The sequence below is a fragment of the Aquarana catesbeiana genome, linkage group LG01 (genome assembly GCF_042186555.1).
Source record: "Aquarana catesbeiana isolate 2022-GZ linkage group LG01, ASM4218655v1, whole genome shotgun sequence".
NCBI lineage: Eukaryota > Metazoa > Chordata > Amphibia > Anura > Ranidae > Aquarana > Aquarana catesbeiana.
Window position 1 is genome coordinate 627,952,650 of NC_133324.1, and position 22,221 is coordinate 627,974,870.

Consider the following 22,221-nt stretch of genomic DNA (forward strand, 5'->3'; position numbering starts at 1 on the left):
AACTTTAACAAATATCTGTCTATGTCTATGTGCTAATAACACATATATTCATAGTAATATTTATTTTATTTATTTATTTCAGGTACTTATATAGCGCCGTCAATTTACGCAGCGCTTTACATATACATTGTACATTCACATCAGTCCCTACCCCCAAGGAGCTTACAATCTAAGGTCCCTAACTCACATTCATACATACTAGGGACAATTTAGACAGGATCCAATTAACCTACCAATATACAATATAAGTGTCCTGTAGTAATTGTAGATATTCAGGCAATTGACAAGAAAATAACAGTCAGAGCTCAGGGCCTCTTAACTTTGACTCTTGGGTCAAAACGTCATCTTCAGAAATTAATAGTTAATGAAAGGGTACATAAAAGTTTTGCAGCTATGCCTTTACCATTGTATTAATTTAAAAACTGAACAGATTCTTGTATAAGCCTTGTTGTGACTCATTCTCTTTAAACAATGATATTGTCACCGATTGTGACCTTTTGTGAAAAAAAAATATTAAAGGAAAAACAACAAAAAGATTGTCATATGCCATAAAATAAATATGTACTAATAACAGCAAAACTTTGAATTGTATGTTGATATTATGAGAACGTTGGTGCCCCCTAGAGGTATAAATTGGGGAGCATTCTAACAGAAGAGCCTCATAACATTTTCATTAAAGAGGTAGTAAAGGCTAACTTTAACTTTAAATGGTCCGTAACCTCTCTTCCTACCTACCCACATACACTGTTCAAAAAAGATCTGTGTACTTACCAATTTTTAATCTGGTTTGGTCCGGTTACATGATTTAGCAGCTCCAGCTACGCTGTGTATGGGAGCACACGACAATGGCTGTGAATTCCTGTAGCCATGACAAAAACATCCAAAGGCTCCCATAGTTCAGCTGTTATCAACGCTCCCTCTTCTCTGCAGCAGACGTTCCCTTACACAGGGAAACCAGGGCTGTTAATTCACATGACGGGATTAAAAAATAAAATGTAAGGATCCCTATAAATGGCTGAGTAGTGCTCAGCCCAACTATATTTTGTTCCAGGAATGGAAAGTCCCCATCTCACTGCTGGAACACAGAGCTGTATGTAGCTGATTCTACATACACTTTATATATCCCAACGGGCGCATCTATTAGTCAAGGAAATAGTTTGTTTGGTGAAAACAAACTATTTTAAGTAAACCTAGAATTAGGCATTACATCAATGCAAAACATTTGACCAGCACAATAAATAGCCTAAAAAAAACAATAATCTTCTTGCCCCTTCACTCAGAACAAATACAAAAATGTTCTAAAATGTTATATAATACAACCCATAAAGTCTGCATTTCTGGCATCGCCCATTTCGTTTCCTAGTATACACCCATCCCTTTCAAAGCACTCAAGAGCTTCTCATTGACTACTTTTCACCCATGCCTTCAGGACCTCTATGTTCCATAAGGTATTCACCATACCTTCATGGCTTGAAGTAACCCCCTACAATCCATTGTTTAGGATCTGATATTATACTCTGAAATTCTCTGTTAATCTACAAGACAATTAATGCTTCTAAATACTCAGTGGCTAAGTGGTTAGCACTTCTGCCTAGCAGTACTAGGGTCATCGGCTTTGCAGGTAGGGTTACTGATTTGAAACCCCCACCTTCACAGAGGTGTCCAAAGACATGTTGGTAGGTTGACTCCTTGGGGGCAGGGACTATATATATATATATATATATATATATATGAAATTGTCAGTGCTATATAAATACCTGTAATAAATAGTCCCTACTTTTCCTGGACATACTGTCCCCTTCAGGGCTTTTTTTCAGCTGGAACTTGGTGGAACTCAGTTCCACCACCTCTCGCTCAGGCCCTCTGCTCCCTGCTCACCACTATCACTTGTAAACACAGAAGTCCGGCTTCTGTGTTTACCAGTGATGCTTTGTCTCCCAACGGCTCCCACAGATCTGATCTCCTGAGGAGCTCCCACTGAGTGCAGGATGGTAACAAGGGAGATGCAGGTGCCTGGGGTGCATTGTGGATGCCGACACCCCCACTAGATGATCTCCCTGTAAGTGAGAGAGGAGGAGTAACCTACAGTGTGTGGGGAGGTACTACTGCTTGCTGGGTGCTTCAGCTTAATACAGCAACAAAAGTAAGTTATGTGGAAGATGGTGGATCTTTTTAGGGTAGGTGAAGTGGGGGGGGGGGGGGGGGGGTTGCATGCAGAGGTCAGAGCTGAAGAGGGGTGAAAGTGATATGTGGATGGGGAATGTAGAGGTAAGCAGCTGTGGACAAAGCCTAAACTCTGCATGTAGTGCATCCCTAAACTTTGTACTATGTACCAAGTGCACCCCAGAACTCTGTACATAGCGAACCCCTAAACTCAGTACTATGTACCAAACGCACCCCGGAACTCAGCACGTAACGCACCCCCTGGAGGGAGGAGGTTGTGATTGAGTTCCTGCACCTATTTTCTGAGAAAAAAAGCCCTGGTCCCCTTTTTAGATTTAGTTCTCACCCCTACTGTTCCCTGTGTTGTGTACTTTATAAAATCATGGTGTCCATATATATCTTCATTTGATACAGTGCTGCAGAAGAAAATAAATAAAATAGTATTTGTGGTATGCTGACTAACCTGATTTATACATCTGATATGTATTTTTAGATTTCCTGACTGGAAATGATAAAATTCCTGTGTTTGGTTTTGAAAATACATGTATGAAAGTCACCTCATTTGGTGTTCCAAAGGAAGACTATCTCCCAGAATCTCAGACATGTTCCCAGCTACTACTGCTCCCTGAATACTCCAAATCTGCGATGCTCCGCAAGAAGCTGCTCCTGGCTATAGAGAACAACAGAGGACTTGACAGAATATAGAAACCTATAACCACTGTTCTTCACTCTATAATATGTTTTATCTCCAGATTTCAGAAACCAGATTCTGACTAAATAATTGTGACATTTATAATTGGTGATCTGTAGTTAGTCAATATATTAGGACTACCAGATTTGTTTGGTTTTTTTTTCTTTGTTTTTTTTTTGCTATTAGGTCTGTAGAAAATACTTTTATGTTTTACCTGTGTTGTCAAGTTATATGTGTGTATACATGTTCAGCAATGATCCAACTCAATAGATATCAGAATTATTTCACAGGTGGATCTCAGAGCCAGGGCTAGCCTGATATTTATACTATATATATATATATATATATATATATATATATATATATATATATATATATATATATATATATATATATATATATATATATATCGATATAGATATATATCTATATATAGCTCTCTCTCTCTCTCTATAGATATAGATATATATATATATATATATATATATATATATATATATATATATATATATATACACACACACACACACACACACACACACACACACACACACACTTTTTGTAAGAATGAGTAATTTTCATTTACTTAATAAAGAATCTACTGTATTGGAATTCAGTAAGTAAGCATTTAGATGTATAACATTCAGTAACTATTATTATAGTTATTCTATGAGATACAAATAATCAGAAGATACAACCTGGCATAGAATTGCTGAAATTCAAATGCAACATTAAGGCTGGCCATACACTATACAATTTTCTTGTTCAACTTTCATTTAGATTTACCAAAACCATATAATATGAGGTCACACTTAAGCCCTTTCAATTTGTATGCAATCAGGCAGGCCCTTGTACTACATAGTTGAAGGTAAATCTAAAGGAAATTGAATAAGAAAATTGTATAGTGTATGGCCAGCCTTAGTGTTTGTTTGTTTTTTGTTTTTTTTTAGATCCTAGCAAACACACAGTTTTACCTATATTCACAATGACACTTTGTTTCTACAATTCTGCAAATGCCTCTTAACATCCTATCAGTATTGATATAAATGATAGACAAAACAGTATACTAATGCAGCACAACATAACAAACTGTAAATGAGGCCAACATGCTCAGCTAACCATACAATGGGGGGCTCTATTATCTATCACTGTTTTTATTTAATGATCTTTTTCATATCCTGACAAACAGCATAAATGCTTCTTGTAAAAGTTTCCCTGCTGAAAACATAAAATAAATTACAGTTCTGTAAGCCAGCGTATTATTCCTTTGCTTGGAAAATGTCCAAATTAATGATTATTTCAAAATAAACGAATATCCTCATATTCCCCAACCTTTTTGGCACCAGGGGCCTGGTCTAGCGCAGTGTTTCTCAACTCCAGTCCTCAAGGCGCCCCAATAGGTAATGTTTTCAGGCTTTCTATTGTTTTGCACAGATGATTTGATCAGTTTCACTGCCTTAGTAGTTACCACAGCTGTTTTCATCTGAGGGAAATCCTGAAAACATGACTTGTTGGGGGCGCCTTGAGGACTGGAGTTGAGAAACACTGGTCTAGCGGAAGACATTTGTTCCATGAACTGGAGGTGGGGGAGGGGTTCACGAGTCAGGATCAGGAAGATCCCAGAATTTATTGGGCACTTTATTTCTAAACAAACAAGCAGTGAAGAGCAGAAGATCCTGGGAGCCGCATATCAGAACAAGACCTGCTGTGTGTAGACAAGTGGCAGTCTAATGCCGCGTACACACGGTCGGACTTTTCGTCTACAAAAGTCCGACAGCCTGTCCGACAGACTTCCGGCGGACTTCCGGCGGACTTTCGGCGGACTTGCAGCAGACTTTCTAACGAACGGACTTGCCTACACACGACCACACAAAAGTCCGACGGATTCGTACGTGATGACGTACACCGGACTAAAATAAGGAAGTTCATAGCCAGTAGCCAATAGCTGCCCTAGCATGGGTTTTTGTCCGTCGGACTAGCACACAGACGAGCGGATTTCGGGGTCCGTCGTAGTTACGACGTAAAGATTTGAAGCATGTTTCAAATCTAAAGTCCGTCGGATTTGAGGCTGAAAAAGTCTGCTGAAAGTCCGGAGAAGCCCACACACGATCGGATTACCAGCCAGCTTTAGTCTGTCAGCGTCCGTTGGACTTTTGTAGATGAAAAGTCCGACCGTGTGTACGCGGCATAAGACTGGACCCCACCAGGTTACACAGCCAGTGAAGTCAGAGCTCTCCTCTCCTATGAGAGTGGGGGACTCCCAAGTATTTTGCTGATTAGTAGCTTCCTAAATACTGGAATGCTCCCCATACAGCAGTGGTGACAACAAGACCTTGGGTCACCAGTGTGCGCTAACATGGGAGCTAAACTGCACACACAATACCTGACTATGGGCCAGGGCAGTGTCCCATTCTTGCTGATTCCCTGTCTGGAGAAAACACAGCCACTATAGAGTTGAGCAGTGGATTCCTCATTCCTCTCTGTAATCTCAGACCTCCTCTGTCCCCTGTCCTGCAGCAGGTGTATCACAATCACCAGGAGCAGAAGCCACTGGGTGGGATACCTGGGGTGGAGGTGGAGATTCATGCCAGGCACTGGGGCAGTGTGTACTAGAGGAGGCGGGGCTGTGCAACGCTCATTCATGTACACAACAGGTGTCCCCGAGGCCATTAATTTCTCCCACGATCATCTCCGCCTTGCTCTGTCAGTGAGTAGCTGTAAATTAAACATCAAGCCTCTCTGTTCACCTCCTGCAGGGTGGTGCTGCAGCCCAGGTACCGGTCCACGGCCTGAGGGTTGGGGACCCCTGACTTGGTGGTCTCCTGCTGCTTCCAGTGTGATTATATCACTTGGAGTCACTGTCAATTTTCCCATTTAGGGCAAAGTGACAGTGACTGTGTAAAGCTGGCCATAGATGGATCAAAATGTAGCCAGTTCAGCATCGACCAACCAAATTTTGATCAGTGTGTTGTCATCCCCATTCATCAGAAGCCAATGATTAGATTGACTTCTGTTGAACCGACAAGTTGGAAAACGTTTGTTGATCAACCGCTGCAGCCAATCAGTGTATTCTGATAGTGCCGGGTCCCTCTGTGAGAATACAGTGTCCCAGAAGGGGCTGGATACTTCCATCCACCTCGCTTTTGTAGATGGAGTACTTTGTTCATTATTATTTTTTTTTTTTTCCGTCCAGCCCTGGCCAGCTTAAAGATCCCCCTTCCCCTGCTTCTCATCTTTCCAATGCTCATTTGCTGCGCCTTCTGCTGCCTAAGCCAGTAAAAATAGCTGATGCTTCCTGGAACGGAAACGAATGTGATCTCCTATCAAGTTGCAGTACTCAAGTCTAGCAGCCAGTCACTAGCCTGAACACCGTCACATGACCAGAGGAGTGCTATCACTTCTCCTCTAGCATCTGACACTCTCTCAGTCAACATAGACAATTTTTAATCCTTATACTGCTAGTATTAATAGACAGGAAAGTACGATATATCATATTTACTTGTTTGAAACTTTTTTTTACATTTCTTTAGTTACCTTTTGGTTTCCAGGCCTAGGCAAATTATGTTATACATCCCAGGAGTCTTCAGGAGGGGAGGAGGGGCTTTCTCAGCTAAGCACACCCTCTGGGTCTGTATGCATGAGCTAAGGACAGATAGATTCTAGGAAGTAAATGCTACATGAATCATCTGCCCTTACTAAAGATGGTGCTTTTGGTTTGTGGAGCTCAGATGCAGTGTAGTTCTGCTTTGATAATGGCAGAGGAAAGCATGCCCTGTATAAGACTCGTTCTTCTCCTCCTCTCAGCAGCTACCTGTCTGCTTCCATAATATGGTGAAAAATCAATAAATATGATTGGCCTAAAATTACCTGTGCAAATATGAAAATCTCAAATAATACAAAATAAATCCCGTTTTATATTTTTTTACCTAAAACTTCATATGGCTGCATGATACAAACTTACAAATAAATAATGTAAAATCACTGTGTCACACTAAATCACTTTAAAAAACATAAACCTCTATAAGCCCAAAAATGTACAAATAAATATTTCAAAACCAGGTCTTAATCACTATCTAAACATTAAGCAAATCAGGCTAAAAGACGTATTTCATGTTAATCATTCTTTAATAAATTCATCAGTCTCTGAAGCATAGTCCATGAAATCCACAGAGATTAAAGTGGCATTAGTAAAAAACCCTTCCCAGTTGTATTTGTGCTCAGGTGTCCATCACCCCACTCAGGTAAACACTCGTGAGAAAATTTGTCACCTCTTAACTTTAAGGAGGTCAATTAGTGCTTTACAGAGTAGGTCACTTTTCTCTGGGTCAGTTGTAGTTCTTCCTTTCCCACCAAGGATATTTTATCGGGACCCCCTCACTCCTCCTTATGTTAATCCGAACCTCTATAGACCTTTTTGTTTGGATTCGCCTCAGTACTCAAATAAGAAATATATAAAATAAGTTTTTTTGTCTGATTTTCTAATGCCCCGTACACACGGTCGGATTTTCCGATGGAAAATGTCCGATCGGAGCGTGTTGTCGGAAATTCCGACTGTGTGTGGGCTCCATCGGACATTTTCCATCGGATTTTCCGACACACAAAGTTTGAGAGCAGGCTATAAAATTTTCCGACAACAAAATCCGTTGTCGGAAATTCCGATCGTGTGTACACAAATCCGACGGACAAAGTGCCACGCATGCTCAGAATAAATAAAGAGATGAAAGCTATTGGCCACTGCCCCGTTTATAGTCCCGACGTACGTGTTTTACGTCACCGCGTTTAGAACGATCGGATTTTCCGACAACTTTGTGTGACCGTGTGTATGCAAGACAAGTTTGAGCCAACATCCGTCGGAAAAAATCCTAGGATTTTGTTGTCGGAATGTCCGAACAAAATCCGACCGTGTGTACGGGGCATTAGTGTTAAGATGGCGATTAAGACCTGAGTTTGAAGTATTTATTTGCACAATTGAGGGTTTATAAAGTTTTACTTTACGTAGGTTTGTATCATGCAGACATATAAAATTTTAGTTAAAACACATGACACAAACATCTGAGAACCCTCCATCAAAGTTAAATGGGTAGTAGTGATACTGCGCTGTGAGCTCTCTGATCTTTACTGGGAATAAACTAAAATAAAGTGCAAATGCAAATAAAATAATGAAATAAAGGTGTAAAAAGCTAATAGACAAACAGTGTAATCTGTGATAAAGTGCATATGCAAATAAATCTGAAACAGATCAACAAAAACAGTGACACATAATAAAGGCTAAAGTGCAAAACAGTGCCTGTGCAATCCTGGAATAGGCACATAACAATAGTGATGTAATGAATGCAAAAAAGTAAATGTCCAGAGAACCCCCCCGAACTTGAGTGGTCAAAAAAAACAAATAAAACAGTCCAAAAGAGACTAATACATCAATAGAAAGAAAGACAGACCCTCTCGCCCAGGGGGTTCAGGAGGTGGATGGGTGAAAACGTCCAAAGTTAAAAAATAGGTGATGTTCCCTTCCCCGTGAATGGTGCAATAAACGGCTGATGCCTGGCCAATCCAAGCTGAGGTGACACCTAAGTGTGTACTAGCCCCTCACCTTACAGCTGTAAGGTTACAGAATAACTTGGGTCTGATGCTTCAGAGACCAGGGGATCTTTAAACGGTCCCTTTAAAATGGATACAGCCACCTCTCCAATACTCCTTAGAATGGGTACAGCCTCCTTTCAAATTGGTTCACTCAGGATGGTATAAATGGAGGGAAGATCCCAGATAGTATAATACCGTATGAACTGATATTAATTAGAATAGCATAAAGGTAATACACTCACTTTTAATTAAAAACGCTCAGGTAACACTCCACGAGCCATGAGCTTGTTCGCTTGCGTCACTTCCAGTTTGCGCCTATTGCCCTGCTGTGCCCATCAAATGCCACCACTGTGCCCATCAAATGCAGCCACTGCGCCTGTCAAATGCTGCCACTGTGGCCCTTTTGACAATAAAGATGACCGAGATAATTTGGAGTTCCAGTGTGCGACCAATTCCTTGTCTTGTTCGTCTTCCACGGTGGGGAGCCAAGGTCTGCACCTGATTTTGCCTGGAGCGGTGTGCTTCTCTTTATTCTTTGCCAGTATAGGAGTAGAGCTGGGTATACACATACAATTTTTTTTTTTCAATCAACCAGCGGGCTGAATGAAAATATACCTGTCAGATAACCGCATCAACACAAGCAACTTTGATGCAAGAATCTCTCTCTAACAGGGAGACTCTTCCCCCCTCACTGGCAGTCTACACCGATTGAACAGTCATGGTGGAAAACCAGTATTTAACAGAAGCCAGTCATTAGACCAGCTTCTGTTAAATGGACAGCTGTACACATATATCAGAAGTCAGCCAGTTCCTTAAGGCGGAGCTCCACCCAAAGGGGAAGCTCCGTTTGTTTGCCTCCAACCCCCCCCCCCTGCCAGATTTGGCACCTTTCGGGAGGAGCGGGTACCTGGTTTTGACAGGTACCCACTTCCAGCTGCGCTCGCCATGGCGAACTCAGTCATAAGTTCGGCCCCCCTCCTCCTTCCCCCGTCGCCAGGCCATTCACAAAGCGCATGTGCAGTAGAGAACCAGCTGTGAAGCCGCAACGCTTTACTGCCAGTTTCCCTTACCCAAGATGCTGGTGGCAGCACCCAAGAGCCAAATTGAAAATCGGCTTAGATGAAGACACCACTGGATTCGTGGACAGGTAAGTGCCCTAATATTAAGTCAGCAGCTACAGTATTTGTAGCTGCTGACTTTTCATTTTTTTCCCGATGGAGCCTGGAGCTCCGCTTCAAGGCTGGCCAAGAATGAGTAATTTTTTCCAGTCAACCAGCAGGTTGAATGAAAAAAATTACTCAAATCCTCTCTGCTGTGCAATTGTATTCTGACAGCAAGGAGTCTTTCCCCCCCTGTTAGAATACACTGATCAGCAAAATCCCAACAGAACAGTTGTACAGAATTTGATCGGTAGATGGACTTCTGTACAACCACCCTGCCCATACATGGCTTGCATGTCCATTCATGCCCATACATTGGTCCCTGCTCAGACAGCCACATTTCAATCCATGCATGGTCTAAAGACACAGTTTGCAGGACAGTTTCATTTAGCTAAAAGATTAGTGATTGGGAACACTAATTTACTAAAGGCAAATATACTGTGCACTTCAGTTTTCTTCTCTTGCCATGTTTAAATGTTGATACAAATTAATTCTCTCTCTCTCTCTGTTCCCCAAGTTTCAGGACCAGTTTTTAAAGATGTATATTACACCTGTGCCTAAAGTTTATATAATATTACATTTTTTGAATTAATGTGCACTATAAGCATGAAAGTCATCTATGCTGGCATGCGCACACACAATCTTTTTAAAGCTGAACGCTAAAACAGCTAAATGTACACATGAAATACATATCAGAGCTGCAAATATATTTTTATTTGTTCGTCCACTCCTGAGATTTAAGCAGCTCTGCCATACCACACAGGCCTGATTGGCAGATGAGGGGACCTAATCTTTCTCTGCTGCATATTCACTTACAGGTCTCCCTCCCCACCCCAACCCTGATGCTAGAAAATAAGAGAAGCAGCAGACCAATGAGCCATTTTCTGTTCAGTCCTCTTGTGATCATGCTCCTTACACTAAAGCATACCGATTGGCTTTTGTGTTGCTTCCGTCTTCCCCTCTATAGAGTTCTGTCACTGTATATAGTGATTGCAAAAGGGGGAGATGCAAAAATTCAGGTACTTACACTTAAAAAAATACTACATATGATTATTGATTACAAAACTTCAATAATGTGTTCGTTATGCCTGCCTAGACTTAAGCTTTAGGCCTCATGCACACAGGATGTTTATTATAACTCTTCTAGAAGCCAGCTGTGTTTTTGCAGAAAGAATGCCAGCCATCTGTAAAAGCATCTAAAGCTTTTACAAGATTTTAGAACTGGGAGTCAAGCTCTTGGGTGTTAATTTATTTCATTGGCCAGAATAAACAATTTATTCTGACCATTGAAATGCAGTAATGCTCAAGCGTTAAACGTGTCTAGCGCTTAGGCACATTTAGCAGGGTCAAGTGGTTTTTCTGCCCAAACTGCTGCTCCTGGATGCAGCGGCAGTGGAGTTTTTTCCTGCCAACGCTGCTAAAAGCCTATGTGTGCATGGACACAGGCTAACATGCAAGGGAGTTTAGAGGCAGAAAAAAAAAAAAAAAAAAAACACTGGACGCCCCTAGGAGCAGCTGTAAAAACATCCAGTGTGCATGAGGCCTAAAGGTGTCACAAGCTTTTAAAGTGGTTGTAAACGCTTACAGACCAATTTTACCTACAGGTAAGCCTAGATTAAGTCTTACCTGTAGGTGCAAGAAATATCTCCTAAACCTACACAGTTTAGGAGATATTTCCAAAAGACAGGCACCGATGTCTACGGTGCATGCGCCGTACACAACGGCGCACAGGCGCACTGAGCGTGCCGTCTCTAACGGCGATCATGCCGTTAGTGGCGGCACCAGCGCACATGCGTGGGAGTGATGTCATCGCAGCTCCGGCCAATCACAGTGCCGGAGCCGCGATACCCGGAAAGAAGATGGACGCTTCGTGGAGGAAGGGACAGCAGTGATATCACAGGCTCCTGTGTCAGGTAATTGACACATAATGGGTTACTATGCGATGCATAGTAGCCCATTATGCTTTACCTTTGCAGGGAAACAAATAGGAAGTAAACCCCCATCAGGGTTTACTTCCTCTTTAAGAGCTTTGGTATTAATTAATTTCACTGTCTAGAACAATAATTTATTCTGGCCATAGAAATGATTTACTGCTCAGGTGCTAAACACACATAGCGTTTAGCAGCTTCAAGCTTTTTTTTTTTTGCAAAGACTCTGCTGCTCCTGGACACACTGGCAGTGTTTTTTTTCCTGCTCTAAAAGCCCCTGCCACTAAACGCTGCTAAAAGTCTATGTATTAAGGTTGCACCGATATTGCTTTTTTAAGACCGAGTACAAGTACCGAGACTTTTTTTCAAGTACTTGCTGATACCGATTACTGATACTCTTTTTAATGTCATGTGACAGTAGCACTGATGGGCACTGATGAGGCGTGGACTGTGTCAGAAGTTTTGTGTTTTTATTTTATTTATTTTTTACAATTTTTTTTTTTTTTTACAATTTAAATATTTTTTGTTATTTTTACAATGCTTTATTTATTTTTTTGGACAGTGTCAGTGTTTAATTTTTTTTATTATTATTTTTACTTTTAAATGTTTATTACAATTTTCTTTTTTTATCAACCCTGTTGGGGCGGGGGGGCTTTGGTGGGATATCAGGGGTCTAAATAGACCCCTTACAAACCTCCCTTTGAGACAGAGAAAGGGACTAAGGACACAGATTCCCCAGTCCCTTTCTCTACAGACTCAGCTGCACAGAATATGAATGGAGAGGAGATAGCAGTGTCTCCATTCTCTCTATTCATAGACTGAAGCATTATAAACACAGATTACAATGCTCAGTTATGAATGGACAGAGTCAGTGATCACTGACTCTGTGCACTCAGAAAAGGAAGAGGCCGGTAAATGGCAGATTTACCAGCTCCTTCCTCTGCTCTCCATCCTGACAGATCTGGGGCAGGGGGGACTGAAGGAGGACACGATAGGGGAGCGGAGGAGGACGACGTGGAAGGGGACCTTGGGAGCATGGAGGAAGAAAAAGAGGAGGACACAGGGGACAGTCGGTGGGGCCGTTACAAGCACCGATCTCCCTGTATAGATTTCAATAAAGCAGCTGAAAGCAGCTGTCAACTGATTTATTGAAATCTATAAAGGGAGATTGATACTTTTAACAGCCCCCACCGATGCACCGATTATCCCCTGACTGCCCAGGTATCGAATTAGGCATGGGAGCATTTGCACAAGTACAAGTACTTGTGCAAATGCTCAGTATCAGTATGTATGCATGGACACATAGGATAACATGCAGAAGAGTTTACAGGAAGAAAACAAAAAAAAAAAAAAAAAACACACTGTCTACAGTATTTGCTCCAAGGAAATAGACAGCAAGAGTTAAAAGCTCTTTAAAAAAAATTACTTTTGAAATATGTACTGCATCAGTACTGAAGAAAAAAAAAAAGTGACTCTCTGCATTTACATTGCAAGACACCTTTTATTATCAAGAATTGTTACAGGCCAGCATAAAGATATCCCACCACAATGACCAGTAACAGTGCACAGTCAGTTTAGTAATTAATTGTGCCTAAACAGCTTAAGTCCCATCCATGTCCATAGATGAAAAAACACATACACCGGCAAAGTAATTGGAAGCAGGAGGCTGTAGAAACAAACACTGGCTGTGCTGGTGCACCCTTTGGGAAAGTCCTCTTCCACAGAGGCAGAATAAAAAATCCCAGCCAGTGACAGCAGCGGGACAAGCACTGTCAGTGTGGGGAGTGACAGAAACATGGCTTCCAGGTCCACACAGTTCTCCAGTTAAATTATTCTGATTTCTGATCACTCTCTTCAGGCTTCTGGTCTTTGTGAATCATCCGTGCAGCTTGAGGAATCATATTTGGTATACCATCTATAATAGGATATGCAATGCCCAGATCATCATTGATTAGCTCATTGGTGGATTCATTATACCTACAACACAAAAAGAGAGAAGAATGATAATGATTTATTGTTTTCTTGCCATTACCCTTTTTATGTCTTCTTTTTTTTGCTTTTGAATAATGTAAGTTTATAAAGCTAGCAGATAACCAAGAACCACAATAACATTCTGAAATAAACAAAAAAAAATTATAGCTCAACATTAAAGAAAAGGAATGCCGTTGCTGATCGATTTTTGAAAAGTTAGCCCAGTGGCTTCAATACTCTCACAGAGACTGACCTGGCAACAAGCATGCAGACATCATTAAAGTGATTCTAAAGGTTCTTTTTAAAAAAAAAAAAAAAATAGCTAACATGTGATACTTACCGGAGCTGTGGTTTTGCACAGAGCGGTCTGATCCTTCTCTTGTGGCCTCCTCCTCTTTTCTGTGTGCCACTTCCTATGGCGGCACAGTATGGGCTTGATTATGAACCATACTGTATCACTACACACACAGTGAGGCTTGGCGCTGCCCCCTCTCCCTCATCACTGGATTTGATTAACAGCAACAGGAGCCAATGGCTCCCACTGCTGTCACTGAGTCCAGTGAGGAGGGAGAGAGAGAGCAGTGCTGCTGCTCTCGGGCACAGCTCTGGATCAAGATTGCCCAACACAGTTATACTCACCTTATCAGTGCTCCCCTGCCACCTCTTTCCACTCCACAGATGGCACTGGTGACATCCCTTCCTCAGTTATGTGACAGTGCTTGCCTGCCATCAGTTTCTTCCTAACTATACACAGACACATCTGCAGGACGCAGTAAGAGCCACGTGCCAGAAAGAGGAGCAAGCACTAAAGTTATGTAATCCTTGGCCAGCCAATGGATAAAGCTGGCTGAAGACTCAGAGCCCATAAATCCAGGACAAAAATGGTGGCAGCAGCAGCAGTAGAGCAACAAGGGGAAAAAATGGCTGTCACATAAGTGGAGGTGGGAAAGTACCACACCATAATTTACCATGTACATTATTCCAAGAGCCCTGGGGACCCGCACCTGTGTGTGTTTCTCTGGTGCTGAAGTAGATACACAGAGGAATATGTTTTAATGGGTAATTGCTTAACTCCTATTTTTTTTTTTCTTCATATTTATACACTACATTACCAAAACTATGGAGACTATTCTTAGTCCGTAGAGTTCAATACTGAGTTTGCCCACCCTTTGCAGCTTCAACTCTCTTGGGAAGGCTGTCCACAAGGTTTAGGAGTGTGTCTATGGGAATGTTTGACCATTCTTCCAGAAGAGAATTTGTGAGGTCAGGCACTGATGTTGGATGAGAAGTCCTGGCTCACAGTCTCTGCTCTAATTCATCTCAAAGGTGTTCTATCGGGTTGAGGTCAGGACTCTGTGCAGGCCAGTCAAGTTCCTCTACCCTAAACTTGCTCATTCATGTCTTTATAGACCTTGCTTTGTGCACTGGTCCAAATCATTTGGTGGAGGGGGATTTTAGTGTGGGGTTGTTTTTTGGGGGTTGGGCTTGGCCCCTTAGTTCCAGTGAAGGGAATTCTTAAGACGTCAACATACCAAGACATTTTGGACAATTTCATGCTCCCATGCTTTGTGGGAACAGTTTGGCGATGGTCCCTTCCTGTTCCAACAAGACTGCGCACCAGTGTATGAAGCAAGGTCCAGAAAGACATGGATGAGCGAGTTTGGGGCGGAGGAACTTGACTGTCAAGATGAAAAATAAAGGGTACTGACATGTTGGGTATCTATTTACTCAGTGCAACCTCAGCTTTTATATTTAACCAAACAATTGGGTGATTTATTGCATTTTTGTATTCCCTAAAATTTAATTTTAACGATTTATTTATTTTTTATTTTGAAATTTTGTGTTTCCTAGACCTTTGCAGTAATAGCGTGTGACATAAAAAAATTGGAACTACCACTATTTTATTCTCTAGGGCAGAGATACTGAATTAAAATTCATGGAGGTCCGGTCAGTATAATTTTCTTCCGGCCGATGTCCGAATCTCAAGTACCGTATTTATCGGCATATGACACGCACGTAAAATCAGGGGAAAATCGTGGGTGCGTGTTATACGCCAATCCCCACTGTCTGTGAGGGGAAGAGGAGCGAGCGGCGCCGAAAAAGACCGAGCAGAGTGTACTCGGCTCGGCTCCGCTCACAGTCCCGCCTCCCTGCTGTCTCCGGGGGGAAGAGGAGAGAGCACTGCCGAAAAAGACACTCGTCTCGGCTCACCCGCCTGCCTCCCTGCTGCCTCTGAGGAGACTGCGAGCGCTACCGAAAAAGACGGAGCCGTACTGTGTACTCGGCTAGGCTCGGCTCCGCTCGCAGTCCCACCCAGTCCCGCCATTGGACCTGCGCTATGTCCATCATAGGAGCCGGGCCAAGGGGCGGGACTGCGAGACGAGCCAAGTACAGTCGAGTACACAGGCTCTGGCTATCTCGGCGGAGGCGGTAATTTTAAATTACATGCTGCAAATGACACAGGGCAAATGGCTGAAAATGACACTGGGCAAAAGGATGCAGATGGTCACTGATTATTATGCAATGATGGACAAGGCTGCATTGATGGGCATTTAAATGTAAGTTTTTTTTTCCTTAAACTTCCCTCCTAAAAGTTTTTTTCCTTAAAATTCCCTCCTAAACTTGGGGTGCGTGTTATACGTCGATAAATATGGTATATGCCATGAAAGACTTATATGTCTACTTTCCTTGGTGCAAGCCACGCTCTCTGGCACTTTTGTTACCGTTTCCTCCACACACTCTGGTAATACTCTGTAATTATAAATTAGATGTTCCCCCTTACATCAGGTGCTCCTACCAGAGTAATTCATTACATCAGGTACCCCCCCTAAATCAGTTGCCACCGTCAGAGTTCCCCCTTAAAGAGGTTGTAAACCTCAAAAAAAAAAAACCAAAAAAAAAAACATAATGAGCATAATTGTCCGGAGCTGTAATGACGTCACTCCCTCGCATGCGAGCAGGTGCCGCCAGTCACGGAATAGGCCCTGAAGAAACAGCACGAGCCGGCCGTTCCTTCAGTGTGCGTGTGCCAATGATGTCGGTAAATATCTCCTAAACGGTGCAAATTTAAAAGATATTTACAGTACCTACAGGTAAGCCTTATTATAGGTTTACCTGTAGGTACAATTAAAGAGGAAGATTTCACTTCCTCTTTAAGCAATGTGTTCTCATCAGAACGCCACCTTACAACAGGTATTCCCACCAGAGTGCCCACTTACATCAGGTTTCTGCAACAGAAGGCCCCCTTACATCTGGTGTCTCCCATCAATGTGCCCCCTTATATAATTTGTCCCCATCAGAGTGCCCCATCACAGTCCCCCCTTACATTAGGTGTCACCATCAGAGTACCTCCTTACATCAGGTGTGCCCATCAGAGTGCCCTTTAGATTAGGTGTACCCATCAGAGTGCCCCTTTACGTCAGTTGTCTCCATCAGAGTGCTCTATTACATCAGGTGTCCCCATCACAGTGCCTCCTTTCATCAGGCATTCCCGTTAGAGTGCCCCCTTACATCAGATATTCCCATCATTGTGCCCCTTAATATAAAATGTGCCCATCAGCATGACCCTTAACATAAAATAAGGGGCATGCTGATAGGCACATTTTATGTTAAGGGGCACTCTAATTGGCAGAACAAAAATGTGCCCATCAGCGCACCCCTTAACATAAAAATGTGCACATCAGAGTGCCCCTTAACATAAAATGTTGCCATTAGCATGCCCCTCAACATAAAATAAGGGACATGCTGATGGGCACATTTTATGTTAAGGGGCACTCTGATGGTCACAACAAAATATGTCCATCAGCGATCCCCTTAAGAAAAGACGTTCCCCACATACCTTGAGGGGAGGAGTTGGCACAGGTGTCAAGCTATAGAGGAGGAAGCTGCGAGGCATCATACCTCGCAAGGAGTGAGAGTCGGCATCTGGAAACTGCAAGCAGCAGGGCGCGCATGTGACATCACGCTTCAACTCTCGGCCTAGCCGGGAGTGAGAGCTGGGAGCGAGAGCCATGCTCAGCAGCAAGGGGCAGGGAGCACACAAGACGTCACTGGTTGTTGGGACACCTGCGGTCCCAGCAACCAATGACAGCTAAAATGGGGCACTACACTGGCGGCCCTGGGGGGTTTGGGCAGGACCGTCACTCGGTCTGTGTTAGGACCGCCATTTAGTGACAGCTGCTCTAGGGTGTCCGCTTTCAGAAAATATATAATGTTTTGGGGGTTTATGTAATCTTCAGGCCTAACATTTTTTTTTTTTTTTAAAACGTGTGCTAGAAATGCAAAAAACAGCTCTGGCTGTGAAAGGGTTAAAAGGAGAAGTTCACCTTCGGGAACGTTACATGTTCCAGCCATAAGATTTGTTAGTTTAAAAAAAAAACCTGGCTCCTAGATTCAAAGCAAATTTGTCAAGCCCCGGTCTACGATAACTTAGCACATGACTAAAAGTAATGTTTTCACAATGTTACAAGCCTTTGCCTACTTAAAGCAAATATTAGGGAAACATGTCTGCCAATAAACACATTTATGATCATTAACCCCACAACAAGCTGCCATGCAGGAAAAAGACATTAGGTTGCTGTGCTGTCAGCAAGACATACCTGAGTGCTTTCCTGGAGAGGGGGCAGACCAGGAACTGGAGCACACTGCTATCAAACACTTGGCTGCTCCTAATCTGCTGACCTACAGCTCTGAGGACAGACACAGTGTGGACAGGCTGCAGCCTGACAGATGGCGATGACAGAGACTTACATACTGCTCTGATCACACTCATCCCCAGCATGATCATCCACTTACAAGGACAAGTACAGCTTACCCATCATTCACTGCACTCAGTTCTCCTCCACCTCTTCCTACTTCCTGTGTGCACCGCTTCAAAATGCTCCCACTGACAACAAAGCCAACCCTTCTCAGTTCCCAGGAACTATGATCACATGTATACTGTATGTGTACATTAGGGTAGCACTGATCACTGTAGGGTTGATTTACTGAAACTGGAGAGTGCAAAGTCTGGTGCAGCTGTGCATGGTAAACAATCAGCTTCCAACTTCAAGAGGAACTGCAATCTGCATAATTTCTACTAAAGACATCTTTGCCATTCTGAAGCTTCCCACCAACCACTTTGCATATTATTTTATATATTCTGTGATTGCCAAATATGCTGCACAAATCTCCCTCCACTGAATCTGACTGCAGCCATTTTAACTGTGGGCATCTGAAGCCGCCTCCTGTTTACACAGACACACAAGAAGAACACCTCCAGCTCTGCAGCTTTCATTGGCCCTCTTATGACTCACCCCTCCCTTCCTGGCAAACTCTCACCAAAGTGAGAGAGAAAGCTGTGCATGATGTCATAAGGCTAAAGCAGAACTTCAGAAATTTTTCATCTTTCCATCTATTAAATATTCTGCCCTTGTTGTTTTAACTTTGGATAGTAAAACATTTTGTTTCTGCCAGTAAATATCTTCCAGCCCACTTCCTGTTTATTGTCTGGACATTAGCCTAGGCTTATGACATCATGCACATCTCTTTCGCTCTCACTCCGGTGAGCGTTTGCCAGGAAGGGAGGGGGGGGGGATGAGTCATAAGAGGGCCACTGAGAGCTGCAGAGCTGGAGGTGTGTGTCTATGTAAATCCAGGAAGTGAACAGGCAGCAGCTTCAGCTGCCCACAGTTAAACTGGCTGCAGCCAGACTTAGTGGAGGGAGATTTCTGCAGCATATTTGGCAAGTACAGAATCACAGTATATATAAAATAATATGCAAAGTAGTTGGAGGGAAGCTTCAGAATGGCAATCACATTTGTTATTACAAATTATGTGAGCAGACTGCAATTCCTCTTAACCACTTCTGGACCGCCACACGCTATGGCAGAAGCTAGCTGCCATAACCCTGGTATCCTCTTCTTCGGCGGGTGGTCCGGTTTCCGATAATAGTGGTCTCTGTGGCGGATTCGCCGCAAGATCACTTTTATCAGCGGCGGAGGAGCCCCCCCTTCCTGCCGTGCTCCGGTGCCCTCCGCCGCTACCAACGGCTCCAGTAAGCGTTGAACAGATGCTTGCCCTTCCCGAGTATGAAGACAAGTGAGGGGAAGATGGCCCCCAACTGTCTCCATACTATTGCAGGGCGGAAGCGACGTCAAAATGTCACTTCCACCCATAGCTCTTAAAGGGACATTTTTATTTTTTTATTGCATTTTAGTGTAAATATGAGATCTGAGGTCTTTTTGAACCCAGATCTCATATTTAAGAGGTCCTGTCATGCTTTTTTTATTACAAGGGATGTTTACATTACTTGTAATAGGAATAAAAGTGACTTTTTTTTTTTCTTCAATATAATTCTTTTCTATATTTTATTTTCCAACAATTTTTTACATATAAACAAACACAATTCAGTTGCATGCGTATCACAAAATATATCTTTAACATGAATCGATTCTATTTTCTGCAAATATATAGAGTCTTGAAATTTCTTATATTTTATAATTTGCAACATGTATATACGTTTTACCTTCACGTCCTTCCTATACACAAATATAACAAAAACGAACAAAAACAAACAAAAAAAAAAACACAAAAAGAACCCCTCCTCCCTTTACATTATCCCACCTGCTCCCCCCTCCACAAGTGCACAGCCATATTCCCTAGTACTGACAAAAAGAGACCATTGTACCTATTTATTATTGAATTTCTCCTCTTTACCTAACATGGTTGCGGTGGCTTTTTCCATGGCATATATGTCGGGTATTTTTTTAAGCCACAGCGAGATCGAGGGAAAGTGACACAATTTTTATTTTTTAAAAGAACAGTGTAAAAATAAAAAAATAATAGGTAAAATAAATAAGAAAAAAAAATTAAAAATGTTAAACGTGCCCTGTCCCACCGAGCTCGCATGCAGAAGCAAACGCATACGTGAGTAGCGTCCGCATATGAAAACGGTGTTCAAACCACACACGTGAGGTATCGCCCGCGATCAGTAGAGCGAGAGCAATAATTCTAGCCCTAGACCTCCTCTGTAACGCAAAACATGCAACCTGTAGAATTTTTTAAACATCGCCTATGGAGATTTTTAAGGGTAAAAGTTTGTCGCCATTCCAGGAGCGGGCGCAATTTTGAAGTGTGACATGTTGGGTCTCAGTTTACTCAGCTTAACATTATCTTTCACAAAATAAAAAAGAATTTGGCTAACTTTAGCCCGGGTTCACACCTATGCGAATTAGATGCGGCTTACACCGCATCTAATTCGCAGGACATTTTAAAATACATTCATATGAATGTATCTGGTTCACATATGTGCGTTGCATTCGCACTGCGCATTGCACAAAAAACGTGTGCGTTTTTTGGGCATTGCGGTGCGAACTACAAGCCTATTATCTCCTATGGGAACGCATCTGATTCGCAGATGCATTGCGTTCTGAACAAGGATTTTCTCTTTCTCCTCACTACACCTCCCCCCCCCCCCTCCCTCCCCCTCTCCCTGCTCTCTAATCCTGAGCAAAAACGCAATGAATCCGTTGAACAGGAGATTGTTATCTCCCCAGTGAAACCTGAGCTTCGATTCGCACCGCACATGTGTGAAACCAGGCTTACTGTTGTCTTATTTTTTTATTTAAAAAAAGTGTATTTTTTCCAAAAAAAGTCCACTGCGCAAATGCGGTGTGACAGAAAGTATTGCAACGACCGCCATTTTATTCTCTAGGGTGTTAGAAAAAAAAAAGTATCATGTTTGGGGGGTTCTAAGTAATATTCTAGCAAAAAAAAAAAAATGCTTTTAACTTGTAAACAACAAATCTCAGAAAGAGGCTCGGTCCTTAAAGAGGAAGTAAACCCTGATGGGTGTTACTTCCTCTTTGTTTCCCTGCCAAGGTAAAGCATAATGGGCTACTATGCATTGCATAGTAGCCCATTATGTGACACTTACCTGCAGGTGAAGCCCGCAATGTCCCCGTCTTCCTCGCTAGTAGCGAGCATCCATTCTTCACCCCTCTTTCTTCCGGGGCCGCGAACTCCGGCTCTGTGACTGGCCGGAGTCGCGTGACGTCACTCGCGCGGGCATGACCCGAGCTAGAAAAGGCACAGCGTGCCCTTTCTAACTCCGACGCATGCGCAGAAGAAATCGCCCTACGGCGATTTGCAAATATCCCCTAGACCGTGCAGGTCTGGGAGATATTTCAAGCACCTACAGGTACGCCTTAATCTAGGCTTACCTGTAGGTTAAAGTGGTTGTAAAAGGTTTAATGACCGGACAAGAAACAGGAAGTGGGCTGTATAAGGTATTTACTGGCAGAATTTTTTTTTTTACTATCCAAAGTTAAAACAACAACGGCAGAAGATTCGTTAGATGGAAAGTTGAAAAAATGACTGAAGGTTCGCTTTCAGCTTATTCAAATAAAGTAGAACTATAGGCAAAACTTTTTTTTTTATATTGGATAGAGTTATGACTCGTACACTTGATGAGATAATCAGACAAATTAATCTTTTTTTTTTTTTTGCATCCTAGTCTCGTATTGAAAATAAAAGAAGTTGCTAAAGTTAGGAAAATTCTCATACGACAGAATAAAAATTTAGGAGCGATGAAATGTATTGTTTTGTAGTTGTACTGTATTTTCGGACGACAACTGTACTGATTAAAAGAAAATCGTACGAGAACATTTTTCAAGCTTGTTCCATCGGATAATTTCGCATGAATTGTCGTGATCGGCTCTCGATCAGATTATCATGTGATCACTCTGAA

At 42.4% G+C, this 22,221-nt stretch overlaps 3 protein-coding genes across 3 annotated transcripts in view; 1 reads left to right on the forward strand and 2 right to left on the reverse strand.

The window, feature by feature from the left end:
* Nucleotides 1-4,104, forward strand: part of LOC141108919 (probable E3 ubiquitin-protein ligase HERC6) — a 99,555-nt gene extending 95,451 nt beyond the window's left edge. Inside the window, exon 23 of the mRNA XM_073600885.1 lies at nt 2,657-4,104. Within this exon, the coding sequence (XP_073456986.1) occupies nt 2,657-2,868 (212 nt within the window). The 3' untranslated portion in view covers nt 2,869-4,104. The remainder of the gene's footprint in view (nt 1-2,656) is intronic.
* Nucleotides 4,105-13,003: 8,899 nt separating this feature from the next.
* PIGY (phosphatidylinositol glycan anchor biosynthesis class Y) lies at nt 13,004-13,319 on the reverse strand. Its single transcript, XM_073600906.1, has one exon. The coding sequence runs from the start codon at nt 13,317-13,319 to the stop codon at nt 13,104-13,106; it is 216 nt and encodes a 71-aa protein (XP_073457007.1). The 3' UTR covers nt 13,004-13,103.
* A 32-nt stretch (nt 13,320-13,351) lies between these two features.
* PYURF (PIGY upstream open reading frame) lies at nt 13,352-18,357 on the reverse strand. The gene is made up of 2 exons (XM_073600895.1): nt 18,092-18,357; nt 13,352-13,499 (listed from the first exon to the last, which is right to left on the reverse strand). The coding sequence occupies exons 1-2, from the start codon at nt 18,277-18,279 to the stop codon at nt 13,352-13,354; spliced, it is 336 nt and encodes a 111-aa protein (XP_073456996.1). The 5' UTR covers nt 18,280-18,357.
* Nucleotides 18,358-22,221: the final 3,864 nt, after the last annotated feature.